Here is a 21,230-nt window from a genome sequence, read left to right on the forward strand (position 1 = left end):
TAGTCCTTCATATTTTTCAAAAATGAAGAACTAAATTGTTAAGTGACTTGATCAAGGTTATATATTTTTTTCAAGGTCAGTAGCTGGTAACTGACAGTATAAGAACCTAGATCTTTTGGTTTTAAGTCCAGTGTTCTTTTTGCTATGCCATTGTTATTGGAGGGAAAATACAATCAGAATCTGGATTAAATAATACACTGCTAAAACACCTTTAGAAAAATAATATTTCTAGTTGTCTGAAATTCTATGAGGTTGAGTTCTGAACATTCAGCTATTGGAACAAAGCTGATAATTTAGTTAGACGTTCTTAGTTACCCTATTTATGTAAATAACAAAGAATATATTTAATTTGTAGTTGGTAACTCATACCTTGAACTTGGAATCCCTTTTAGATTATTGCTAATATCTTCTTAGCAAAGATTTTGATATTATGTTCCTCATCCTCCCTAAATGTACAATGTTTTTATTTGCTAAAATTTACATATATAATTGTTATTAAATTAATAGTAGCAACCATTTCTTGAGTGCTTACTGTGAACCAGTCATTACAGTAGGCTCTTTACAGAAAATTTTAAATTTAATTCTCACAGTACCCTGTAAAGTAGGTAAATTGAAGTTCAGTTAAATTATATACCTTGACCCAAGGTCTCACTAGGTAATATGACTGATCTTGTTTTGCTTTGATAGGACTTTATGTCATTAAAAAGATATTGCTTGTTAGCCCTGGCCGGTTTGCTCAGTGGTAGAGAGTCAGTTCAGCATGTGGAAGTCCTGGGTTCGATTTCCTGTCACAGCACACAGGAGAAGCACCCATCTGCTTCTCTACCCCTCCCCCTCTCCTTTTCTCTCAATCTCTCTCCCTCTCTCTCTCTCCCTCTCTCTCTCTCTCTCTCCACCTCCCACAGCCATGGCTCAATTGATTCGGGAACATCAGCCTGGGCACTAAGGATGGCTCTGTGGAGCCTCTGCTAAAAGTAGTTCTGTTAGCATGGGTTGCTGGGTGGATTCCAGTCGGGGTGCATGTGGGATTCTGTCTCTCTGTCTCCCCTCCTCTCACTTGGAAAAGAAGAAAAAAAGATATTGCTTATTGTTTAATTGGGGTGTTACCCTGTTTTTTGCTAAGTTTAAAGTTAAGGCAACTAAATTGTATCATTATGGTAGTCTTCCCCATCATGCTTACTTGTTTGTTTAAAACCTCCATAATATAGGATCTGAAACCGAACAACTTGTTGTTAGATGAAAATGGAGTTCTAAAGCTGGCAGATTTTGGCCTGGCCAAATCATTTGGGAGCCCCAATAGAGCTTATACACATCAGGTTGTAACCAGGTAAGAATTCCTTAAATAACTGAAAGTTTATATTGTGCAGGATATTAATCACAAGTGAGCATCATTTGGCTTCTCCTGGAAGAGTTCAGGAATCATTGGTTTATTACAAATTACATTTTATGTTATGTGTATCTTACTATAGAAAAAAAAAAATACAGCCTTTCATTCAAACGAGTTGAATTAAGTTAATCCTTAGACATTTATCTAGTAACTTTTGAAACTAATTTATACTTCTTTTATATTTTAGTTAGGTGGGTTGGAACTTTATTAGCTATTTCACATAATCATCTGATTTGGGGGACCTGTGTTTATTGGTCAGTCTTGATTTCATATTTTATATCATTCAGTGTGAATGAAAATTATCTATTCCTTTAAATTTTGTCACCTTCCAAATAGATCTCATTGAGTGTCGATTGCCTGAGCCCTGATTAAGAAATAATGGATATTGGCCCTGGCTGGATAGCTCATATTGGTTAGAGTGTCATCCCAAAATTCGAGGGTTGCGGGTTCAATCCCCCATCATGGCATGTACAAAAATCAATAAATGAATGCATAAATAAGTGGAACAAGAAAAATCTCTCTTCCTCCCTCCCTCCCTCCCTTTATTCCTGCCTTTCTTCATTTGTTCCTCTATTTTCTTTCTAAACTCAATTTAAATTCAATTTTAAAAGGAAAAGAAGGTATATAAATAGTTATTTATGTAATTTCTGGGAATATTAAGCCCATCATTCAAGAACTCAGGAAAACAGGGACCTACATGTAAGAGAGCTATACATAGACCTTTTCACCTAGCGATTTCTCAAATTTTCTCTTCATGCAAATCAAATGCTAATAGTATGAGTTAAAATGAGGACTGAGAATTGTTTACCTTGACAAGAGCCAGTGTAGTGGGGTGGTAGGATGAAAGCCCAATTGACAAGAGTTTAAGAGGATAACAGAAGAGGAATTGGAGACAATAAGAACAGACAACTCGCCCTGGCCGGTTGGCTCAGCGGTAGAGCGTCGGCCTAGCATGCGGAGGACCCGGGTTTGATTCCCGGCCAGGGCACACAGGAGAAGCGCCCATTTGCTTCTCCACCCCTCCGCCGCGCTTTCCTCTCTGTCTCTCTCTTCCCCTTCCGCAGCCGGGGCTCCATTGGAGCAAGGATGGCCCGGGCGCTGGGGATGGCTCTGTGGCCTCTGCCTCAGGCGCTAGAGTGGCTCTGGTCACAACATGGCGACGCCCAGGATGGGCAGAGCATCGCCCCCTGGTGGGCAGAGCGTTGCCCCATGGTGGGCGTGCCGGGTGGAGCCCAGTCGGGCGCATGCGGGAGTCTGTCTGACTGTCTCTCCCTGTTTCCAGCTTCAGAAAAATGAAAAAAAAAAAAAAAAAAAAAGAACAGACAACTCTTCAGACTAACCAGAGAATGTGGAGGTAGCTGTTAGGGGAAGTAGGGTCAAAATTTTTGTTGTTTGTTTCTTTAGTTTTTTCTTTTTTAAGGCAAGAGAAATAATGATACATTTGTACATTCTGGTAATAGTTCATTAAAGAAAAGAGAGTTGATACAGGAGAAAGAGGAGACAATTAAAGGAGCAGTATCCTTGAAAATAGGCAAGAGAGCACAGTATCTAGTGCCCAAGTGGATGGATTGCTTTAAAAAGTCAAGGATAGCCTGACTAGGCAGTGGCGCAGTGGATAGAGTGTCAGACTGGGACACAGAGGACCCAGGTTCAAAACCCTAAGGTCACTGGCTTGAGTGTGGGCTCACGGCTTGAGTGCGGGGTTGCTGGCTTGAGCATGGGATCATAGACATGATCCCATGGTTGCTAGCTTGAAGCCCAAGGTCAATGGTTTGAGCCCAAAGGTCACTGGCTTGAGCAAGCGGTCACTCTCTCTGCTGGAGTCCCCCCATCCCCCTTCAAGGCACATATGGGAAAGCAGTCAATGAACAGCTAAGGAGCTGCAATGAAGAATTGGTGCTTCTCATCTCTCTCTCCCTTCCTGTCTGTCTATCTATATCTATCCCTCACTCTGTCTCTGTCACAAAAAATTGAAAAGTCAAGGATAGACCCTGGCCCATTGGTTTAGTGGTAGAGTATTGGCCCAGCATGTGGAAATCCTGGGTTCGATTTTCAGTCAGGGCACAAAGTAGAAGCCACCATCTGCTTCTCCACCCCCTCCCCCATCTTTTTCTCTTGTCTTCCCTCCCACAGCCATGGCTTGAATGGTTCAAGCAAAGTTGGCCCCAGGCACTGAGGATGGCTCCATGGCCTCACCTCAGGTGCCAAAATAGCTGGGTTGCTGAGCAACGAAGCAGCGGCCTAGACAGGCAGAGCATCACCTTTTAGGGGGCTTGCAAGGTGGATCCCTGTTGGGGCATGTGGGAGTCTGTCTCCGACTCTCACCTCTCACTTATAAAAAAAAGTCAAGGATAGTTACAGATGGGAAGGTAGATTGTGTGAGTACAAATGACTGAGTGTGTCTGTAGAAATTTTTGTGTTTATTTTATTGATTTTAGAGAGAGAGACAGCAATCTGTTCCTGTATGTGCCCTGATCAGGAATTGAATCAGCAACCTCTGTGCTTTGGGCCAATGCTCAAACCATCTGAGCTATCCAGCCAGAGCAAAATTATTTTTATTACTTTGATTTTTTTCAGTGAGGTAGGAAGCAAGGTCATCAGCTGAGGATGGTTGGTTCTGGGGTTTTCAGGAGAAAGTAGTAATTATCTAAAGAAGTATGAGAGCCTGACCAGGAGGTGGCACAGTAGATAGAGCATCGGACTGGGACACAGAGGACCCAGGTTCAAAACCCCAAGGTCACCGGCTTGAGTGTGGGCTCATCCGGCTTAAGTGCAGGCTCACCAGCTTGAGTGTAGGGTTGCCGGCTTGAGCATAGGATCATAGATATGACCCCATGGTTGCTGGCTTGAGCCCTAAGGTTGCTGCCTTGAGTGCAGGGTCACTGGCTTGAGCAAGGAGTCACTCGCTTTGCTGCAGCCCCCCAGTCAAGGCACATATGAGAAAGCAATCAATGAACAACTAAGGAGACTAATGAACTGCAACAGAGAATTTATGTTTCTCATCTCTCTCTCTTCCTGTCCGTTTGTCCTTATCTGTTCCTCCCTCTCTCTCTCTCTCTCTCTCTCTCTCTGTCACACAAAAAATAAATAAAAAGTGTGAGAGTAAATGGACCAAGGACCTATATATGTTTCCTACAAACAACACAGAACCTTTCTTCAGTTAATATATCCATAAAGGTGAATTTCATCAGTGGATTCATGTTTCACTGAGGAGTTTTCTCTTAAGAAATATTTCAGTAACTTCATTCTAAAATGACTATTTCTTTTTGTTCTTCAGGTGGTATCGGGCCCCTGAATTACTGTTTGGTGCTAGAATGTATGGTGTAGGTGTGGACATGTGGGCTGTGGGCTGTATATTAGCAGAGTTGCTTCTAAGGGTAAGTCTTGAATTTATGTACATAATTCATTATTGTTCTAGGTGTTTGTTCTTATAATTTGTGGAGGAATTATCTTCCCAGAGATAATTCCCAGAGAGGAGCATCATCCTTACAACAAAAAGCCAACAGACCAATTTTAAAAAAAGAAACCTACCTCTAAAGCAGGGTCTCAAACTCAACTCAGCATGTGGGCAGAGCAAGATCACAGCCGTTCGGCAAATACAAGTAGGCCCCTAGGCTTACTTAATTTTATCCAAAATATTTTGAACTTTGTGGATTAGTCTGCGGGCCGCACAAAATTGTTCGGTGGGCTGCATCCGTGGGCTGCGAGTTTGAGACCCCTGCTCTAAAGCAACCTTTTTACTAATACTAGTAAGAGATGAGAATAGCCTGACCAGTGGTGATGCAGTGGATAGAGCATCAACCTGGGATGCTGAGGTCCTAGGTTCAAAACCCTGAGGTCACCGGCTTTAGTGCAGGCTTGCCAGCTTGAGCGTGGGGTCGCTGGTTTGAGCATGGCGTTATCGAAATGATCCCATGGTCACTGGCTTGAGCACAAGGTCGCTGGCTTGAACCAGGGGTCCATGGCTCTGCCAGCACCCCCTGATGAAGGCACATATAAGAAGCAATCATTCCTCAACAAAAGTGTCACAACAGCCCTGGTCAGAGAGCTCAGCTGGTTAGAGCATTGTCCCGAAGCGCCGAGGTTGCCGGTTTGTTCCCCAGTGAGGGCACAGACAGGAACTGATCAGTTATTCTGTCTCTCTCTTCTCTCCTTCTCTAACATCAATAACTAAATTTAAAAAATAAATAAAGTGCGCCTGAACTGGAGGTGGCGCAGTGGATGGAGTGTCGGACTGGGATGTGGAGGACCCAGGTTTGAGACCCTGAGGTCACCAGCTTGAGCGCGGGCTCATCTGGTTTGAGCAAAGCTCACCAACTTGAGCCCAAGGTCACTAGCTAGAGCAGGGGGTCACTCGGTCTGCTGTGGCCCCCTGGTCGTGGCACATGTAGGAGATCAATCAGTGAACAACTGAGATGCCGCCACAAAGAATTGATGTTTCTCGTCTCTCTCCCTTCCTGTCTGTCTGTCCCTCTCTCTTGACTTTCTTTGTCTCTGCCACACACAAAAAATTTAAATAAATAAATTAATAAAGTGCCACAATTAGTAATTGAGCTTCTTCATCTCCCTTTCTCTCTCAGAAAAAGAAAAGAGAGAGAAGGCGGGGAGATGAGAACACCTCCCCATTTGAGACAATGAAGGTTTATTGATCATTCTATGTTTTGAAATATAACTGTAATAAAACTCTCTTTGGGTTTTAATACGATAATATCTCTACGGTAACTAAATGTGTTAGGATGAACTTTTGTACTCTGGGGACTTTGTTTGGGACCATGTAAATGTACTCTCTGAGAGCTATCTAATACCAACCATTGCAGCTGCAACTCTGTGTAACAACTTGAAACCTTGTGTGAAAGGATCATTTATTTTAGTTCCGCTGAAGCAGAGCAGACATGGTGGTCTTCAACCATTTCTCTGACTGAGACCATTTTACTGTAAAACATCCTCTCCCTGCCCTCATTGGGGGGAAATGTGCTGACTTGGAAAGTTTTCTTTAATTACAAAGGTAAGGTTAGTCCTAAGAGCAAGGAATATTGAGGAATTCTATTGAAGCTGATTTTCTCACTACATTCCACATTCCAGTCCCTACTCTCCCTCTCCTCAAGCCATATGTATTTAAAGACATGTCAACCCAAGATACAAAAATATAGCTGTTTATTTCCTTGGACACAGAAAGTAGCTTCGGTACACCAGAGAAAAAAATTACTTTCTTAAACATCTCTTTTAGTTTAGTGGGAATTCTGTGCATCATTTCAAGCAGTTCATCCCTCTAGGTCAGTGGTTCTCAAAGTGTGCGCCAGGGCGCACTGCTGCACCCTAGAAAATTTCCAGGTGCGCCCTATGGTACTGCAGAGACATATGTGCTTGTTGGGGACCAAAAAACCAACAGGGTTTTTGGAGTTTAGATTTTTGGGGGACAGAGGTGTGGGGAATTGGCTGTAAGCTGACAGTGCCCAACCCCCCCACCTCACTTGCCTGATTAGTTTGCAAAAGGCTGTTAAGCTATGGTGCTGGATTGTTTACATCACCCCCCATGTTCCCTGGAAAGACTGGAAGCAAGTTTCTTCTATCCTTTGTTTGGTGTAAAGTTAAGATGATATGTATGGTGGGGGTTTTGGATTGATGATTAAACATAAGGAATTGTCTCTTGAAGCCTTTTGGATTTTTATAAAAGAAGAATATGTGGCAATATCTAAAAAAGCCTTGAACATTTTACTATTTTCAACATCCTATTTATGTGAATTAGGATTTTCTACTCTCAACATAATTAAAAGTAAAAAGAGAGGAATTCTTCAATGTATTGATGAGAAAATGAGAGTTTGCCTTTCAAATATATGCCCAAACATTGAAGAAATCGCTAGGACACATCAGGCTCATGTTTCTCATAAACACAAGAATGAAAAACTTAACACGTTTGCACCCGGACCTGCCAAATTTACTAAATCTTACTAAGAATGTATCTATATATATAAAAAGATAACTTTTTGTTGTTATTTTTTAAGTCTTTATTATTTATTTATTTATTTATTTATTTATTACAGAGACAGAGAATGAGTCAGAGCGAGGGATAGACAGGGACAGACAGACAGGAATGGAGAGAGATGAGAAGCATCAATCATTAGTTTTTCATTGCATATTGCAACACCTTAGTTGTTCATTGATTGCTTTCTCATATGTGCCTTGACCGCGGGCCTTCAGCAGACCGAGTAACCCCTTGTTGGACCCAGCGACCTTGGGTTCAAGCTGGTAGGCTTTTGCTCAAACCAGATAAGCCCACGCTCAAGCTGGTGACCTTGGGGTCTCAAACCTGGGTCTTCTGCATCCCAGTCTGACGCTCTATCCACTGTGCCACCGCCTGGTCAGGCTGTTTTTTTTTTATTTTTTAACCCCTCTTTTTTATGAATTCTAAAAAGCGTAACTCAAAAAATGTAACATAAAAATGTTTTTTAATGTCAGAATAAATTTAATTTTGTCGTATTTATTTCATTTAATTACCATAAAAGCACGCTTGGACTTTATTTTTTTTCTTTAATATTTGACTTAATTATTATATTTCTCAGAAACTTGTATATAGTGCACCTACAATTATTTGTAGGATTTTAAATGCACGTTAACTTCAAACAGTTTGAGAACCACTGCTCTAGGTGCTTGCAGAAGTACCTTTACATTTAGTCTTGATGATGTGGTAACCTCTGTTGCTAGTATTGGGCCCTGTGAATTAGCCAGCATGGCAGCTCTGCTGTTCACAAGTACACAGAGTTTTCCTCAATTGCACATTTGACATAGCAGCCAAAAGCACAGTGAACTCATGACCAAGTAAAACAATCCTCTAGCCCCTAATGTTATGACTAATCGTGCCACTGAGAAAGTAAGGGGAGAGAGCAGGTGAGAATAGATGTTTAGAAATTGTGGACCTGGTAGAAATCATAGTTGGAGTCTTATTATCCCTTGGCATTCTTGCTGGAATCACTATTAAGGTTATAAAGCAAGCACAGGTAGTCCTAATTGGTGAAGAATTGTACCATTTTGCCATATTTTTTGTCCTACACAATTAAAGGAAAGTGTTTCTTTTTTGCTCATTTGAAAATATGACTAATAGAATGGTACCCATACAGTTCTAGATCTGTATAGTTTGAGATCTGTGGTGAGATTCTGTAGTCCAAACAGATAATAATTAAAAGTAAAATAATCAGATAATACTGCTATATATAATTCTAAGTTATATGTATGTTATAATAGTATGTAATATTGATAGTTATGTAATGTTGAAAGCAGGCTAGTTAATAGAAAGGTTTGCTATTATATGCATTCAACCCTTTTTGAAGAGTTGTTTTTCTTTAATAAATGTAAATTTTATTAAAGTAGGTGTTTTTTATTTTTTTGAGAGAGCGACAGTAAGGAGAGAAATGAGAAGCATCAACTCATAGTTGTGTCACTTTAGTTGTTCATTGATTGCTTCTCATATGTGCCTTGATGGGCAGGGGAGGGGCACCAGCCAAGCCAGTGACACCTCACTAAGGCCAGCAACCTTGGGTTTCAAGCCAGCAAACAAGGGATCATGTTGATGATCCTGTGCTCAAGCTGCAACCTTGAGGTTTCTGAAACCTCAACATCCCAGATTGATACCTCTGTCTACTGCACCACCATCAATTAGGCAATAAAAATGGGTTTAAAAGGCTGCTTAACCTCAGGCACTAAAAAGTAGCTCGATACTTGATTGAGCATTGGCCCCTGATGGGGTTGCCAGGTTGATCCTGGTCAGAGCACGTGCTGGAGTCTGCCTCACTATCTCCTTCTCTGTCACCAAAAAAAAGAAAAAGAAAATGAAATATAAAAATAAAAACCTGCTTAAACGCCTGACCTGTGGTGGCGCAGTGGATAAAGCGTCGACCTGGAAATGCTGAGGTCGCCGGTTCGAAACCCTGGGCTTGCCTGGTCAAGGCACATATGGGAGTTGATGCTTCCAGCTCCTCCCCCTTTCTCTCTCTCCTTCTCTCTCTCCTCTCTAAAAATGAATAAATAAAATTATAAATAAATAAATAAAAATAAAGAAAAGAGCAAATGTTTAAAAAAAAAAAATAAAAACCTGCTTAAACTAAAAAACAGGTGCTATAACAAGGCTGTATCCAATCAAAGTAGTCAATGTAATTCAAATCATTTAAAAATAAAATTGATCGCCTGACCTGTGGTGGCGCAGTGGATAAAGCGTCGACCTGGAAATGCTGAGGTCGCCGGTTCGAAACCCTGGGCTTGCCTGGTCAAGACACATATGGGAGTTGATGCTTCCAGCTCCTCCCCCCTTCTCTCTGTCTTTCCTCTCTCTCTCTCTCTCTCTCTGTCTCTCCCTCTCCTCTCTAAAAATGAATAAATTAAAAAAAAAAAAGATTAAAAAAAAAATAAAATAAAATAAAATAAAATTGATCAAAACCTCCTCTAAAATTATATACCGTAGAAATAGCAAGGGAGGTAGAAGAATAGAGCAAAAAGGGACCAAAAAAACCCCCAAAACTTCCAGACATGGACAACAGGGTGGTGATTGTTGGGATCGGGGGAGGTTGAGTAGGGTATGGGGGGACAAATGGTGATGGACGAGGACTTCACTTGTGGGGGGGGAACATATATTACAGTGTACAGAAGGTATCTTGTAGACTTGGGCACCTGAACCTGTATAATTAAGTTAACTAGTGTCACCCTAATAAAACAATAATTTAAAAAAATACTTATACCAGTGATAAGTGGTTATTAGAAGCCTGACTAGGTAGTGGCGCAGTGGATAGATCATCAGCCTGGGACGCAGAAAACCCAGGCTTGAAACCCCGAAGTCACCGGCTTGAGCATGGCCTCATCTGGATAGAGTGTGGGGTCCCTGGCTTAAGCATGAGGATCATAGATATGACCCCATGGTTGCTGGCTCAATCCCAAAGATCACTCGCTTAAGCAAGGGGTCACTGGCTCAGCTGGAGCCCCCTGGTAAAGGCACATATGAGAAAGCAATCAATGAACGACTAAGGTGCTGCAACTATGAGTTAGTTGATGTTTCTCATCTCTCTCACTTTATTTCTATCTATCCGTATCTGTCCCTCTCTGTGTCTCTTGCTAAAAAAAAAGTGGCTATTAGAAGATTTGTGGAGTGAATATATAATGGGCAATGTGTTGTTTACCAGGTTAGCAGGTTAGCAAAGACAGAATCGAATGCCACATCCCAACTACATTTTAATTTTTGTTACAGTTTGGCTTTTCTTATTAAATTTTAGTTCTGTTTACATAACTGTTACAAACCACCTTGAAATATTTGCCTTTCACTTTCTTCCAGGTTCCTTTTTTGCCAGGAGATTCAGACCTTGATCAACTAACAAGAATATTTGAAACTTTGGGCACACCAACTGAGGAACAGTGGCCTGTGAGCCTCTATACATTTTCTTTGAAATTTAGTTAGGATTCTATATAGTGCTGTCATGTAAATATTACTTTTAAGAAATGTATTCATTGTCTTAGTTTACTAGTAATTAATTTGCTAATAATTTAAGTTGCTAAATTTTACATACACAGTTCAGTAAAATATCCTTATTTATTTATTAAAATTATAGACCTTCTGACTTTTTTTCCTGTTATTGCCCCATCTCTGGGGAAATAAGTATTAGAGAAGAGAAATTTTGATTAGACTACTTTCTGGTTAAAACTGCAATGAGGCCCTGGCCGGTTGGGTCAGTGGTAGAGCGTCAGCCTGGCATTTGGAAGTCTTGGGTTTAGTTGCCGGCCAGGGCACATAGGAGAAGCACCCATCTGCTTCTCCACCCCTCCCCCTCTCCTTCCTCTCTGTCTCTCTCTTCCCCTCCTGCAGCCAAGGCTCCATTGGAGCAAAGTTGGCCCCGGGCGCTGAGGATGGCTCCATGGCCTCTGCCTCAGGAGCTTGAATGGCTCCAGTTGCAACAGAGCAACACCCCAGATGGGCAGAACATCGCCCCCTAGCGGGCTTGCTGGGTGGATCCCAGTTGGGTGCATGTAGGAGTCTGTCTCTCTGCCTCCCACTTCTCACTTCAGAAAAAAAAAAAAGGCAATGAAATTATCTGAAGCTGAAAGTGAGTCTAAGGAGTTCCTTTTGTACTATTACTTTCTTAGCATTCTAATTGAAAGTTTGCTATATGTTCTAATTGTAAAACATGCCCTTATAGCTATCATTTATTGATACAATTGATAGCTGTGATCCTTTTTGAGTTAATTTTTGTATGAGGTCTGAGACTTAGGTCAGGGTCAGGGTTTTTTTTGTTTTGTTTTGTTTGTATTTTTCTGAAGTGAGAAGTGGGGAGGCAGAGAGACTCCCACATGTGCCCAACCAGGATCCACCGGCATGCCCATCAGGGGGAGATGCTCTGCCCTTCTAGGGCATTGCTCCCTTGCAACTAGAGCTATTCTAGTGCCTGAGGCAGAGGCCACAGAGCCATCCTCAGCGCCCAGGCCAACTTTGCTCCAATGAAGCCTTGGCTGTGGGAAGGGAAGAGAGAGACAGAGAGGAAGGAGGGGGGGAAGGATGGAGAAGCAGATGGGCGCTTCTCCTGTGTGGCCTGACCAGGAATCAAACCCTGGACTTCCACTCACTGGGCCGACGCTCTACCATTGAACCAACCGGCCAGGCGTCAGGGTCAGTTTTTAAGTCTTAAACTCAGGTAGACTGATTTCTCTCACTTTTTTTTTTCAAAGTTATTTTAGCTATTTTATAATTCCTTTGGCTACCATATAAATTTTAGAATATTCCTATATAATAATTTTGCCATAATTTTGGTAAGAGTTGCATTAAACCTATATATAAATTAGAGGAGAATGAACATCTTAATGATGATGAATCTTCTAGTCCATGAACATGATAGGTCTCACTATTTATTTAGAGCTTTGATTTATTTCATCAGTGTTATGTAGCTTTCAGTATAGGAGTTCTACACATGCTTTGTTAGATTTTTAACTAAGTATTTCATTGTTCTTTTTAGTGATTCTAAATTGCATTTTTAAAATTTTAGTCTCCACATGCTAGAAAATAGACCTACAATCAATTTTTGCATATTTATATTGTTCAGCTTTGTCCCACTCAATAATTCTAGGATTTTAAAAATAGATTTCTTGGGATTTTCTACATAGATCATTATTTATGACTGTTTTATTTCTTCATTTGAAATTTGTGTGCCTTTTAATCCTTTACTTAAATTTGAATTATGAAACTATTTTTACAGGACATGTGCAGTCTTCCAGATTTTGTGACATTTAAGAGTTTCCCTGGAATCCCGTTACAGCACATCTTCATTGCAGCAGGAGATGACTTGCTAGCTCTCATTCAAGGCTTATTTTTATTTAATCCGTGTACTCGAATTACAGCCACCCAGGTATTTTAGTATATTTTTCTTATATTAGGAAGTAGGGTAATCTTAATTGTAGCATTGATAAGATAAAGATAGAATTTTGTAAGATTTTCTAACCATACTTATATACTGAAAAGATGTGTTTTTGTTTTAAAGAATAACAGATTTTATCTTCAAGATACAAACACTGTTCAGACTGGGATTAAATTACATCATGCATACACAACCACAGGAGAGTTTATTGGCAATAAGTAGATATCAATTTTATAATTAATTGGCTTTCAAGTAATCTACCTAGAGAAAAAAAAATAACAAGGTTTGTACCTGTTAAGACCTGGTATATTCACCTGACCAGGCGGTGGCGCAGTGGATAAAGCATCAGACAGGGACGCGGAGGACCCGGGTTCGAGACCCGAGGTCGCCAGCTTGAGCGCAGGCTCATCTGGTTTGAGCAAGGCTCACCAGCTTGAGCTCAAGGTCACTGGCTCAAGCAAGGGGTCACTTGGTCTGCTGTAAACCCTCCCCCCCCCCGCCATCAAGGCACATATGAGAAATCAATCAATGAACAACTAAGGAACCTCAATGAAGAATTGATGCTTCTCATCTCTCTCGCTTCCTGTCTGTCTGTCCCTCTCTGACTCTCTCTCTGTTTCTGCTACACACAAAAAAAGACTTTATATATTTCAATTAAGTATTATGTATTAATTTAAATCTTGTGTCAAGCCGATGCCTAAAGTGTTTTGTTAGTTCCCAGAAATACAGTCCAAATATGCACACTGGTCATTGTCACAGTCAGAAAGTGACAATGGGGAGAAAATGGTACTGTCTGATACAACTGTGGGCTTATAAGGGATTGGAAGAGTCTCCAACTAGAACAAACACTGAACCTGACAGTGTTTAAGGGAAATATACTGCTCACAAAAATTAGGGGATATTTCAGAATGTACTTTCAAGATTAGGGAACGTGCAGATACTCCAGTACTTTCAACCTTTTTTTTTTTGGTGACAGAGACAGATAGGGACAGACAGACAGGAAGGGAGAGACATGAGAAGCATCAGCTCATAGTTGTGGCACCTAGTTGTTCATTGATCGATTTCTCATATGTGCCTTGGGGGGGGGGGGGGGCTACAGCAGATTGAGTGACCCCTTGCTTGAGCCAGCGACCTTGGGATCAAGCTGGTGAGCCCTGCTCAAACCAGATGAGCCCACACTCAGGTCAGCGATCTCAGGGTTTCGAACCTGGGTCCTCCGCATCCCAGTCCAACGCTCTATCCACTGCGCCACCGCCTGGTCAGACACTTTCAACCTTTTGTATAGTGCATTTTCACAAATGAAGTAAAAGTTAGTTTTGCATCTAATTTGCATAATTGAACAACTTTCTTTGATTTGTTGTTTTTCTGATGTTTTTGTTTCGTAAAAAAAAAAATCAAGTGTTTTTTTTATTTCTTTATATTCATTTTGAAATGTCCCCTAATTTTTTTGAGCAGTGTAAGAATAAAACTCAAGAAAAATTTGAGACCAAGTATATCTGCTCTATAAGAGGACACAAAAATATAAGAACTACAGATTTAAAAAAGAACATTTTCTTTTGTTTCAAAAGCCAGCACACTAACAAAAAAGGGTAGAATCACAAACACAATGTCAGAGCAGGGATATATAAAAATGCAAAGTAGTACAATGATTTGGCCTCATAAAGGAAGAAACTGATTAAATGAAATTTCAGGGCTTCCAATCCTAACAAAGCATGTTAATGCACAATATATCAAGGATACAAAGTGAGCTTTGTCTCACTTATACTGAGTACCAGATTATTGTTGAATGCATTTACTTCTGTAAGCCTTCTCTTTTTATGTAAATGCTACATTCATACATGCCTGCTAGATATATCATCATTAGAATTACTCTTCTAATTTCAAAAAAGTAACTTGCTCACCACCTTTTCACCCATGTGCATTTATATATTATCTCCATTCATAAGAAACTTCAGCCCTGGTCAGTGGCTGAGTGGATAAGAGTGTCAGCCTGGCATGCAGACATCCTGGGTTCTATCCCCAGTCTGGGCACACATGAGAAGTGATCATCTGCTTCTTTTCCCCTCCCTCTCCCTCTCTGTTTTCTCTCTCTCTTCCCCTCTTGCATCCAGTGGCTCGATTCACTCAAGCATCAGCCCCAGGCACTGAGGATAGGTCAGTTGGTCTGAGTATCAGCCTCGGGTGCTGAAGATAGCTCGGTTGATTTGAACATCACCCCCAGATGAGAGTTGCCAAGTGGAACCTGGTCTGAGCACATGCAGGAGTCTGTCTCTCTATCTCCGCTCCTCTCACTTAAAAAAAAAGAAAGAAACTTTAGACCAGATCCAAATTATCTAGAAAGTTGTTTTCATTAACAGTAAAACTCAAACCTTACAGGAAAATAGTAGTTGTGATAACTAATTTCAGTTGTATTTTGACAGAATGAAATTTTTAAAATGGGTTTTGGCTCTTTCTTAAAATTGGAATGAGGTACTCTTCCTTTCTTCGATCCCTGTGTAGCCCAGAATTAGCTTAATGTGCTTAACGAACTGCTATGATTTGGATGTAAGGAATCTCTAAATCATTACTTTAATAATATAATGTTGGTGGGGAATGCTTAAAGAGTTTATATGGGCCTCTTTTTGACCTTAAGAGAATTATCCAAAAGGAAATACCTTAAATTATTGTGGCTGTTAAACAGTACTATGATGCAAGTAATGTATGAACTTGACAAATAAATCATTTAGAAAAAAGTATTTTTATTTGAATTTTGGACTCAAGTAAAATATCTTATTATAGACCAGTGGACTGGTAAAAAATAGAAATACGTTGGGCAAGTTCTTCCAGGTATCATTTCTGTCAATTTGCAGTCGATTGTTGGATTTTAATCCCTTGTTTCAAAACTATTGTATCTTTTTTTTTTTTTTTTTTGGTATTTTTCTGAAGTTGGAAACGGGGAGGCAGTCAGACAGACTCCTGCATGCGCCCAACTGGGATCCACCCGGCTTGCCCACCAGGGGGCGATGCTCTGCCCATCTGGGATGTCGCTCTGTTGCAACCAGAGCCATTCTAGCACCTGAGGCAGAGGCCATGGAGACATCCTCAGCACCCGGGCCAACTTTGCTCCAGTGGAGCCTTGGCTGCAGGAGGGGAAGAGAGAGACAGAGAGGAAGGAGAGGGGGAGGGGTGGAGAAGCAGATGGGTGCTTCTCCTGTGTGCCCTGGCTGGGAATCGAACCCGGGACTCCTGCATGCCAGGCCGACGCTCTACCACTGAGCAAACCGGCCAGGGCAAAACTATTGTATTTTTTTAAAAGCTTTATTTTTTCAAGAATTTATATTCACATGATTTAGAATTTGAATATAAGGTGAGGCAAAAGTAGGCTTACAGTTGTGAGTACATGAAACAGAATTTATTCTTGTATTAATATTTATTGTTATTTTCCATGTGAACAACTGTTAACCTATTTTTGTCCCACTCTGCATATAGATGTTATAAATAAACTTGGAATTTTCTTTTAAGCAAGTTTCGCTCTTTGTGTTTTGAACTATATAGCCCATAACACATAGGGAGCTGAATTTATACACTGTCTTACTAAAGATATTTCCTATTTACTATAGACTCTGGGAAAATTAGAAGGTAGTGCCTCCTTATAGTAATGGAATTACCAGCTAATTTTAGGCTGCTAGATGTTTGTTTATTTGTAGTATGCTTGTCCATATACCTGAAATTAATCTTGTTTTGGGAGCAAGGGTATTTGTTCACTTAGTATTTTTAATGTTCCCAACAATTTTAGAGGCTAGATTTTTTTTTTGAGAGAGAGAGAGACAGGAAGAGAGAGTGAGAAGCATCAACTTGTTGCTTTCACTTTAGTTGTATATTGAACTTCTAAGTTCCTTGACCAGTGCCATGTCAGTGTCTCTGTGCTCAAGCCAGTGACCTTGGGCTTTTTAAGCCAGCAATCTTTGGGCTCAAGCTAGAGAGCTTTAGGATTGTGTGGGTGATTCCACACTCAAGCCAGCAACCTCAGGGTTTAGAACCAGCAACCTCAGCATTCTGGGTCAACACTTTATCCACTGCACCACCACTGGTCAGGCAAGGAGGTTAGATTTTCTTAAACACAGTTCAGATTTTTAGAAGTTTACTTTCTGCCTTGGCCAGGTTGCTCAGTTGGTTAGAGTGTTGTCCCCATATGCCAGGGTTGTAGATTTAATCCCTGGTCAGGGCACATACAGGAATCAACCAATCATTGCATGAATAAGTGGAACAAGTCGATATTTCTCTCTCTCTAAAAATTAGTAAAGAAATTTTTAAAAAACATTTTTAGGCCCTGGCCAGTTGGCTCAGTGGTTGAGTGTTGGCCTGGCATGTGGATGTCCCAGGTTCAATTCCTGGTCAGGGCACACAGGAGAAGCGACTATGTGTTTCTCCACCCCGCCCACTTCTCTCTTTCTCGCTCCTCCTCCTGCAGCCATGGCTCAATTTGTTCAAAAGCATTTGCCCCAGTTGCTGAGGATGGCCTAGTGGAGCCTCCACCTCAGGTGCTAAAGATAGCTCAGTTGTAAGCATGGCCCCAGATAGAGCATCAGCCCCAGACAGGTGTTGCCAGGTGGATCCCATTTAGCGTACGTGTGGGAGTCTCTATCTCCCCTCCTCTCACTTGGAAAAGAAGGGAAAAAAAATACTTTTTTTAAAAGTTTACTTTCTTTGATATCTTTTAAAAGGCATTGAAAACTAAGTATTTCAGTAACCGTCCAGGGCCAACACCTGGATGTCAGCTGCCAAGACCAAACTGTCCAGTGGAAGCTCTAAAGGAACAGACTAATCCAACTCTGGCAACAAAACGGAAGAGAACAGAGGCATTAGAACAAGGTAAACTCATTTTTATAAGAAATGGTAATGAATTCAGAAAACTCCAAGTGGCTAATATATAGCTAGTGACTAAAGAAAAACTAAGAACTGTAGATTGTTAGCAATGTACTTTTTATAAATTTAAATTGTAAAAAGTAGATAAAATGTGTTCATTTAATTTTAGCTGCATTTGCTCCCATTAAGAATACTTAACATTATGCTCTTTAAAAGGACAAGGACACTTTTGAGTATACCTCCGAGTTATGAGAACTATCAGTGTGTGCCTTATTCTCTTCATAAATTCCTACTGTTACCATGTATGCTTAATGTTTAACAAATGCTATTGGGAAATCAAAGCAAATAAAGTAAATGTAATATGAATGCAGTGATTAGTTAATATTGTCATAAAATTAAATGCTAACAACTTCTCCCTTTTTTTTCTCCTAGGAGGATTACCCAAGAAGCTAATTTTTTAGTTAACATATAACACTGGACAGTATTTTACTACTGAAGGAAAAAGTCCAAAAGGAAAATAATGAAGAAATAGTAAACATTAAATAAATGCTGTAGAAGGAATTTGTAAATATTCTACACATGTAAAATATATAAAACTAGGTTATTTTTATTAAATGTATTTTAAAACAAATTTAATTTTTACTTTTCTCTTTAGAGTACAAAAGTAAGATAAGTTCAGTTCTCTGAAATGTAGAATCAAAAATTAAGGAAATCTTAAAATAATTATCCGTTATTCTGATTATCTGACCCATATAGTATCACGACTTTGTAGTAGCAGGGGTAGTATTTAAAAACAGAAAAATAGCAGTAGTAACACTGCAAATACCTACTACTCAGACTTAAGTGTTAATATACTAAATAGGAAAAAAGAAAATATAGATAAAATTGAGGTCCCTTTAATATGTCATTCCATTCTGTTCCTTCCTTTTCAGCCTACCCAAAGGGGAATGACTCGGGAAATGAGTATGTCCTCCCATGATTTTATACACGAGTTTATAACAATGCATGTCCTAATATACAGATTGTTTGGGGTCTAAAACCTTTATATGAATGATAGACTGTACATCTCATACTGTACTTTTTTTTTTTTTTTTTTGGCAGAGACAGAGTCAGAGAGAGGGACAGATAGGGACAGACAAACAGGAAGGGAGAGAGATGAGAAACATCAATTCTTCATTGCGGTTCCTTAGTTGTTCATTGATTGATTCTCATGTGCCTTGACCAGGGGGCTACAGCAGACCGAGTAACCCCTTGCTCGGAGCCAGTGACCTTGGGTCCAAGCTGGTGAGCCCTGCTCAAACCCAATGAACCTGCGCTCAAGCTGGCGACTTCGGGGTCTTGAACCCGGGTCCTTCATGTCCCAGTCCAACGCTCTATCCACTGCGCCACCACCTGGTCAGGCGCACTGTACATTTTTTACTCAAAATTTTTAAATAACATGTTAATATATAAAAATGTAGTTTGTTTTAACTGTCAGATAACACATAATACCATATATATATATATATATATATATATATATATAATATGTATATAATACTACTTACCCATGCTCTATTTATGGACATTTATATTCCTTTTGCTTCATAAAAATGGCCATAGATGTAGCAGGTTAAATTAACATAGATTTATTAGCTCACAGTTCTGCAGGTCAGATACCTGGCATGGCTCAACTATGTGTTTTGCATAGTCAAAATCAGGGTATTAGTTCGGCAGGGGTCTTATCTGAGACTCTAACAATCTTCTCCAAGCTCATGTAGTTCATGCTGCTTTAATGTAGATGCCACCTATCCCTCCTAGCTGTCAGCCAGGGCCTCAGGGCCTCAGCTTCTCAGTGCAGTGCACGTGCCTTGTCACATGGCACTCTCCATCTGCAAGCCAGCAGCAGTGCTTCAGATTTGTCTGCCTTCCGGTCTGCTACCAATAGAAAAATCTCTGCTCTTAAAAAAAAAAATGGAGGCCCTGGCCGGTTGGCTCAGTGGTAGCGTGTCGGCCTGGCGTGCGGGAGTACGGGTTCTCCCGGCCAGGGCACACAGGAGAAGCGCCCATCTGCTTCTCCACCCCTCCCCCTCTCCTTCCTCTCTGTCTCTTCCCCTCCCGCAGCCGAGGCTCCATTGGAGCAAAGTCTGCCCGAGCGCTGAGAATGGCTCTGTGGCCTCTGCTTCAGGCGCTAGAATGGCTCTGATTGCGTCAGAGCGACGCCCCGGATGGACAGAGGGTAGACCCCTGGTGGGCGTGTGGGGTGGATCCCGGTGGGGCGCATGCGGGATCCTGTCTGACTGCCTCCCGGTTTCCAACTTAAGAAAAATACAAAAAAAACCCCACCAAAACAAACAAAAAAAAATGGAGGGGGCTCACTGACTGGGTTATCCCTATATTAAGGTCAGCTCACTTACATTTGAAATACATCTTAAAAATCTCTTCATGAACCCTGGCTGGTGTTGCGGTGGATAAAGCATTGTCCCAGAACACCTACATCACCAGTTCAGTCCGAGGTTGTTGGTTCAAGCCCCAATCAGGACACATGAGAAGCAATCAATGACACAACTGAATGGAACAACAAGTTGATGCCTCTGTCTCTCCTTATCTCTTCCCCCCTTCCTCTCTCTTTAGGGAAAAAAAAAATTATATATATATATATCTATCTTCATAGCAGTTACCTCCTAGATGGGAATCATGAAAATCATCTTTAGAATTTTGCCACATGGGCTGACCAGACAGTGGCGCAGTGGATAGAGCATCAGACTGGGATGCTGAGGACCCAGGTTCAAGACCCCGAGGTTGCCAGCTTAAGCGCAGGCTCATCTGGTTTGAGCAAAGCTCACCAGCTTGGGCCCAAGGTCTCTGGCTTGAGCAAGGGGTTACTCGGTCTGCTGAAAGCCCGCGGTCAAGGCACATATGAGAAAGCAATCAATGAACAACTAAGGTGTCGCAACAAAAAACTGATGATTGATGCTTCTCATCTCGCTCCATTCCTGTCTGTCTGTCCCTATCTCTCTCTCTCTCTGACTTTGGCTCTGTAAAAAAAAAAAAAAAAAAAAAATTGCCTATTTTCGGTTTTCACAAGTTTAAAAAAACATTTATGTGCATATGCATTTTTAGTGTTGCTACTGCCATTTTTCTCCAAAGTAGTTTTATCAGTTTACACTCCCAGTAGCTATTCAATCATTCTTAAAAATGAAAGCCCCTTAACTTACACCATGTACAAAAATTAACTCAAAAAGGATCAAAGACCTAAACATAAGACTTACAACTATGTTAACTCTTCAAAGAGAACATCAGGAAAAAGCTTCATGATAATCAGATTTGGCAAGGACTTCCTAGATAAGACACCAAAAATAAGCAACAAAAGTAAAAATACAAATTGGACTATATCATAATTAAAAACTTGTATGAATCAAGGAATATAGTCAACAGTGAAAAGGCAACCTGCCTGACCTGTGGTGGCGCAGTGGATAAAGTGTCGACCTGGAAATGCTGAGGTCGCCGGTTCAAAACCCTGGGCTTGCCTGGTCAAGGCACATATGGGAGTTGATGCTTCCTGCTCCTCCCCCCTTCTCTCTCTCTGTCTCTCTCTCCTCTCCCTCTCTCTCTCCTTTCTAAAATGAATAAATTAA

General features: G+C 40.8%; 1 protein-coding gene across 4 annotated transcripts in view; it reads left to right on the plus strand.

Moving 5' to 3' along the window:
* CDK7 (cyclin dependent kinase 7) overlaps nt 1-18,680 on the plus strand; it is a 28,882-nt gene extending 10,202 nt beyond the window's left edge. The window contains exons 7-12 of one of the 4 annotated variants that reach the window (XM_066376446.1): nt 1,209-1,327; nt 4,665-4,764; nt 10,701-10,787; nt 12,610-12,759; nt 17,472-17,619; nt 18,046-18,573. In XM_066376446.1, the coding sequence (XP_066232543.1) occupies nt 1,209-1,327; nt 4,665-4,764; nt 10,701-10,787; nt 12,610-12,759; nt 17,472-17,619; nt 18,046-18,074 (633 nt within the window). In that variant the 3' untranslated portion in view covers nt 18,075-18,573. Of the gene's footprint in view, nt 1-1,208; nt 1,328-4,664; nt 4,765-10,700; nt 10,788-12,609; nt 12,760-17,471; nt 17,620-18,045 lie in introns of all 4 variants that reach the window. The other 3 variants (XM_066376475.1, XM_066376465.1, XM_066376456.1) reach the window with 3 other exon arrangements.
* The last annotated feature ends 2,550 nt before the right edge of the window (nt 18,681-21,230 follow it).

The sequence above is a fragment of the Saccopteryx leptura genome, chromosome 1 (assembly GCF_036850995.1).
Source record: "Saccopteryx leptura isolate mSacLep1 chromosome 1, mSacLep1_pri_phased_curated, whole genome shotgun sequence".
Lineage (NCBI taxonomy): Eukaryota > Metazoa > Chordata > Mammalia > Chiroptera > Emballonuridae > Saccopteryx > Saccopteryx leptura.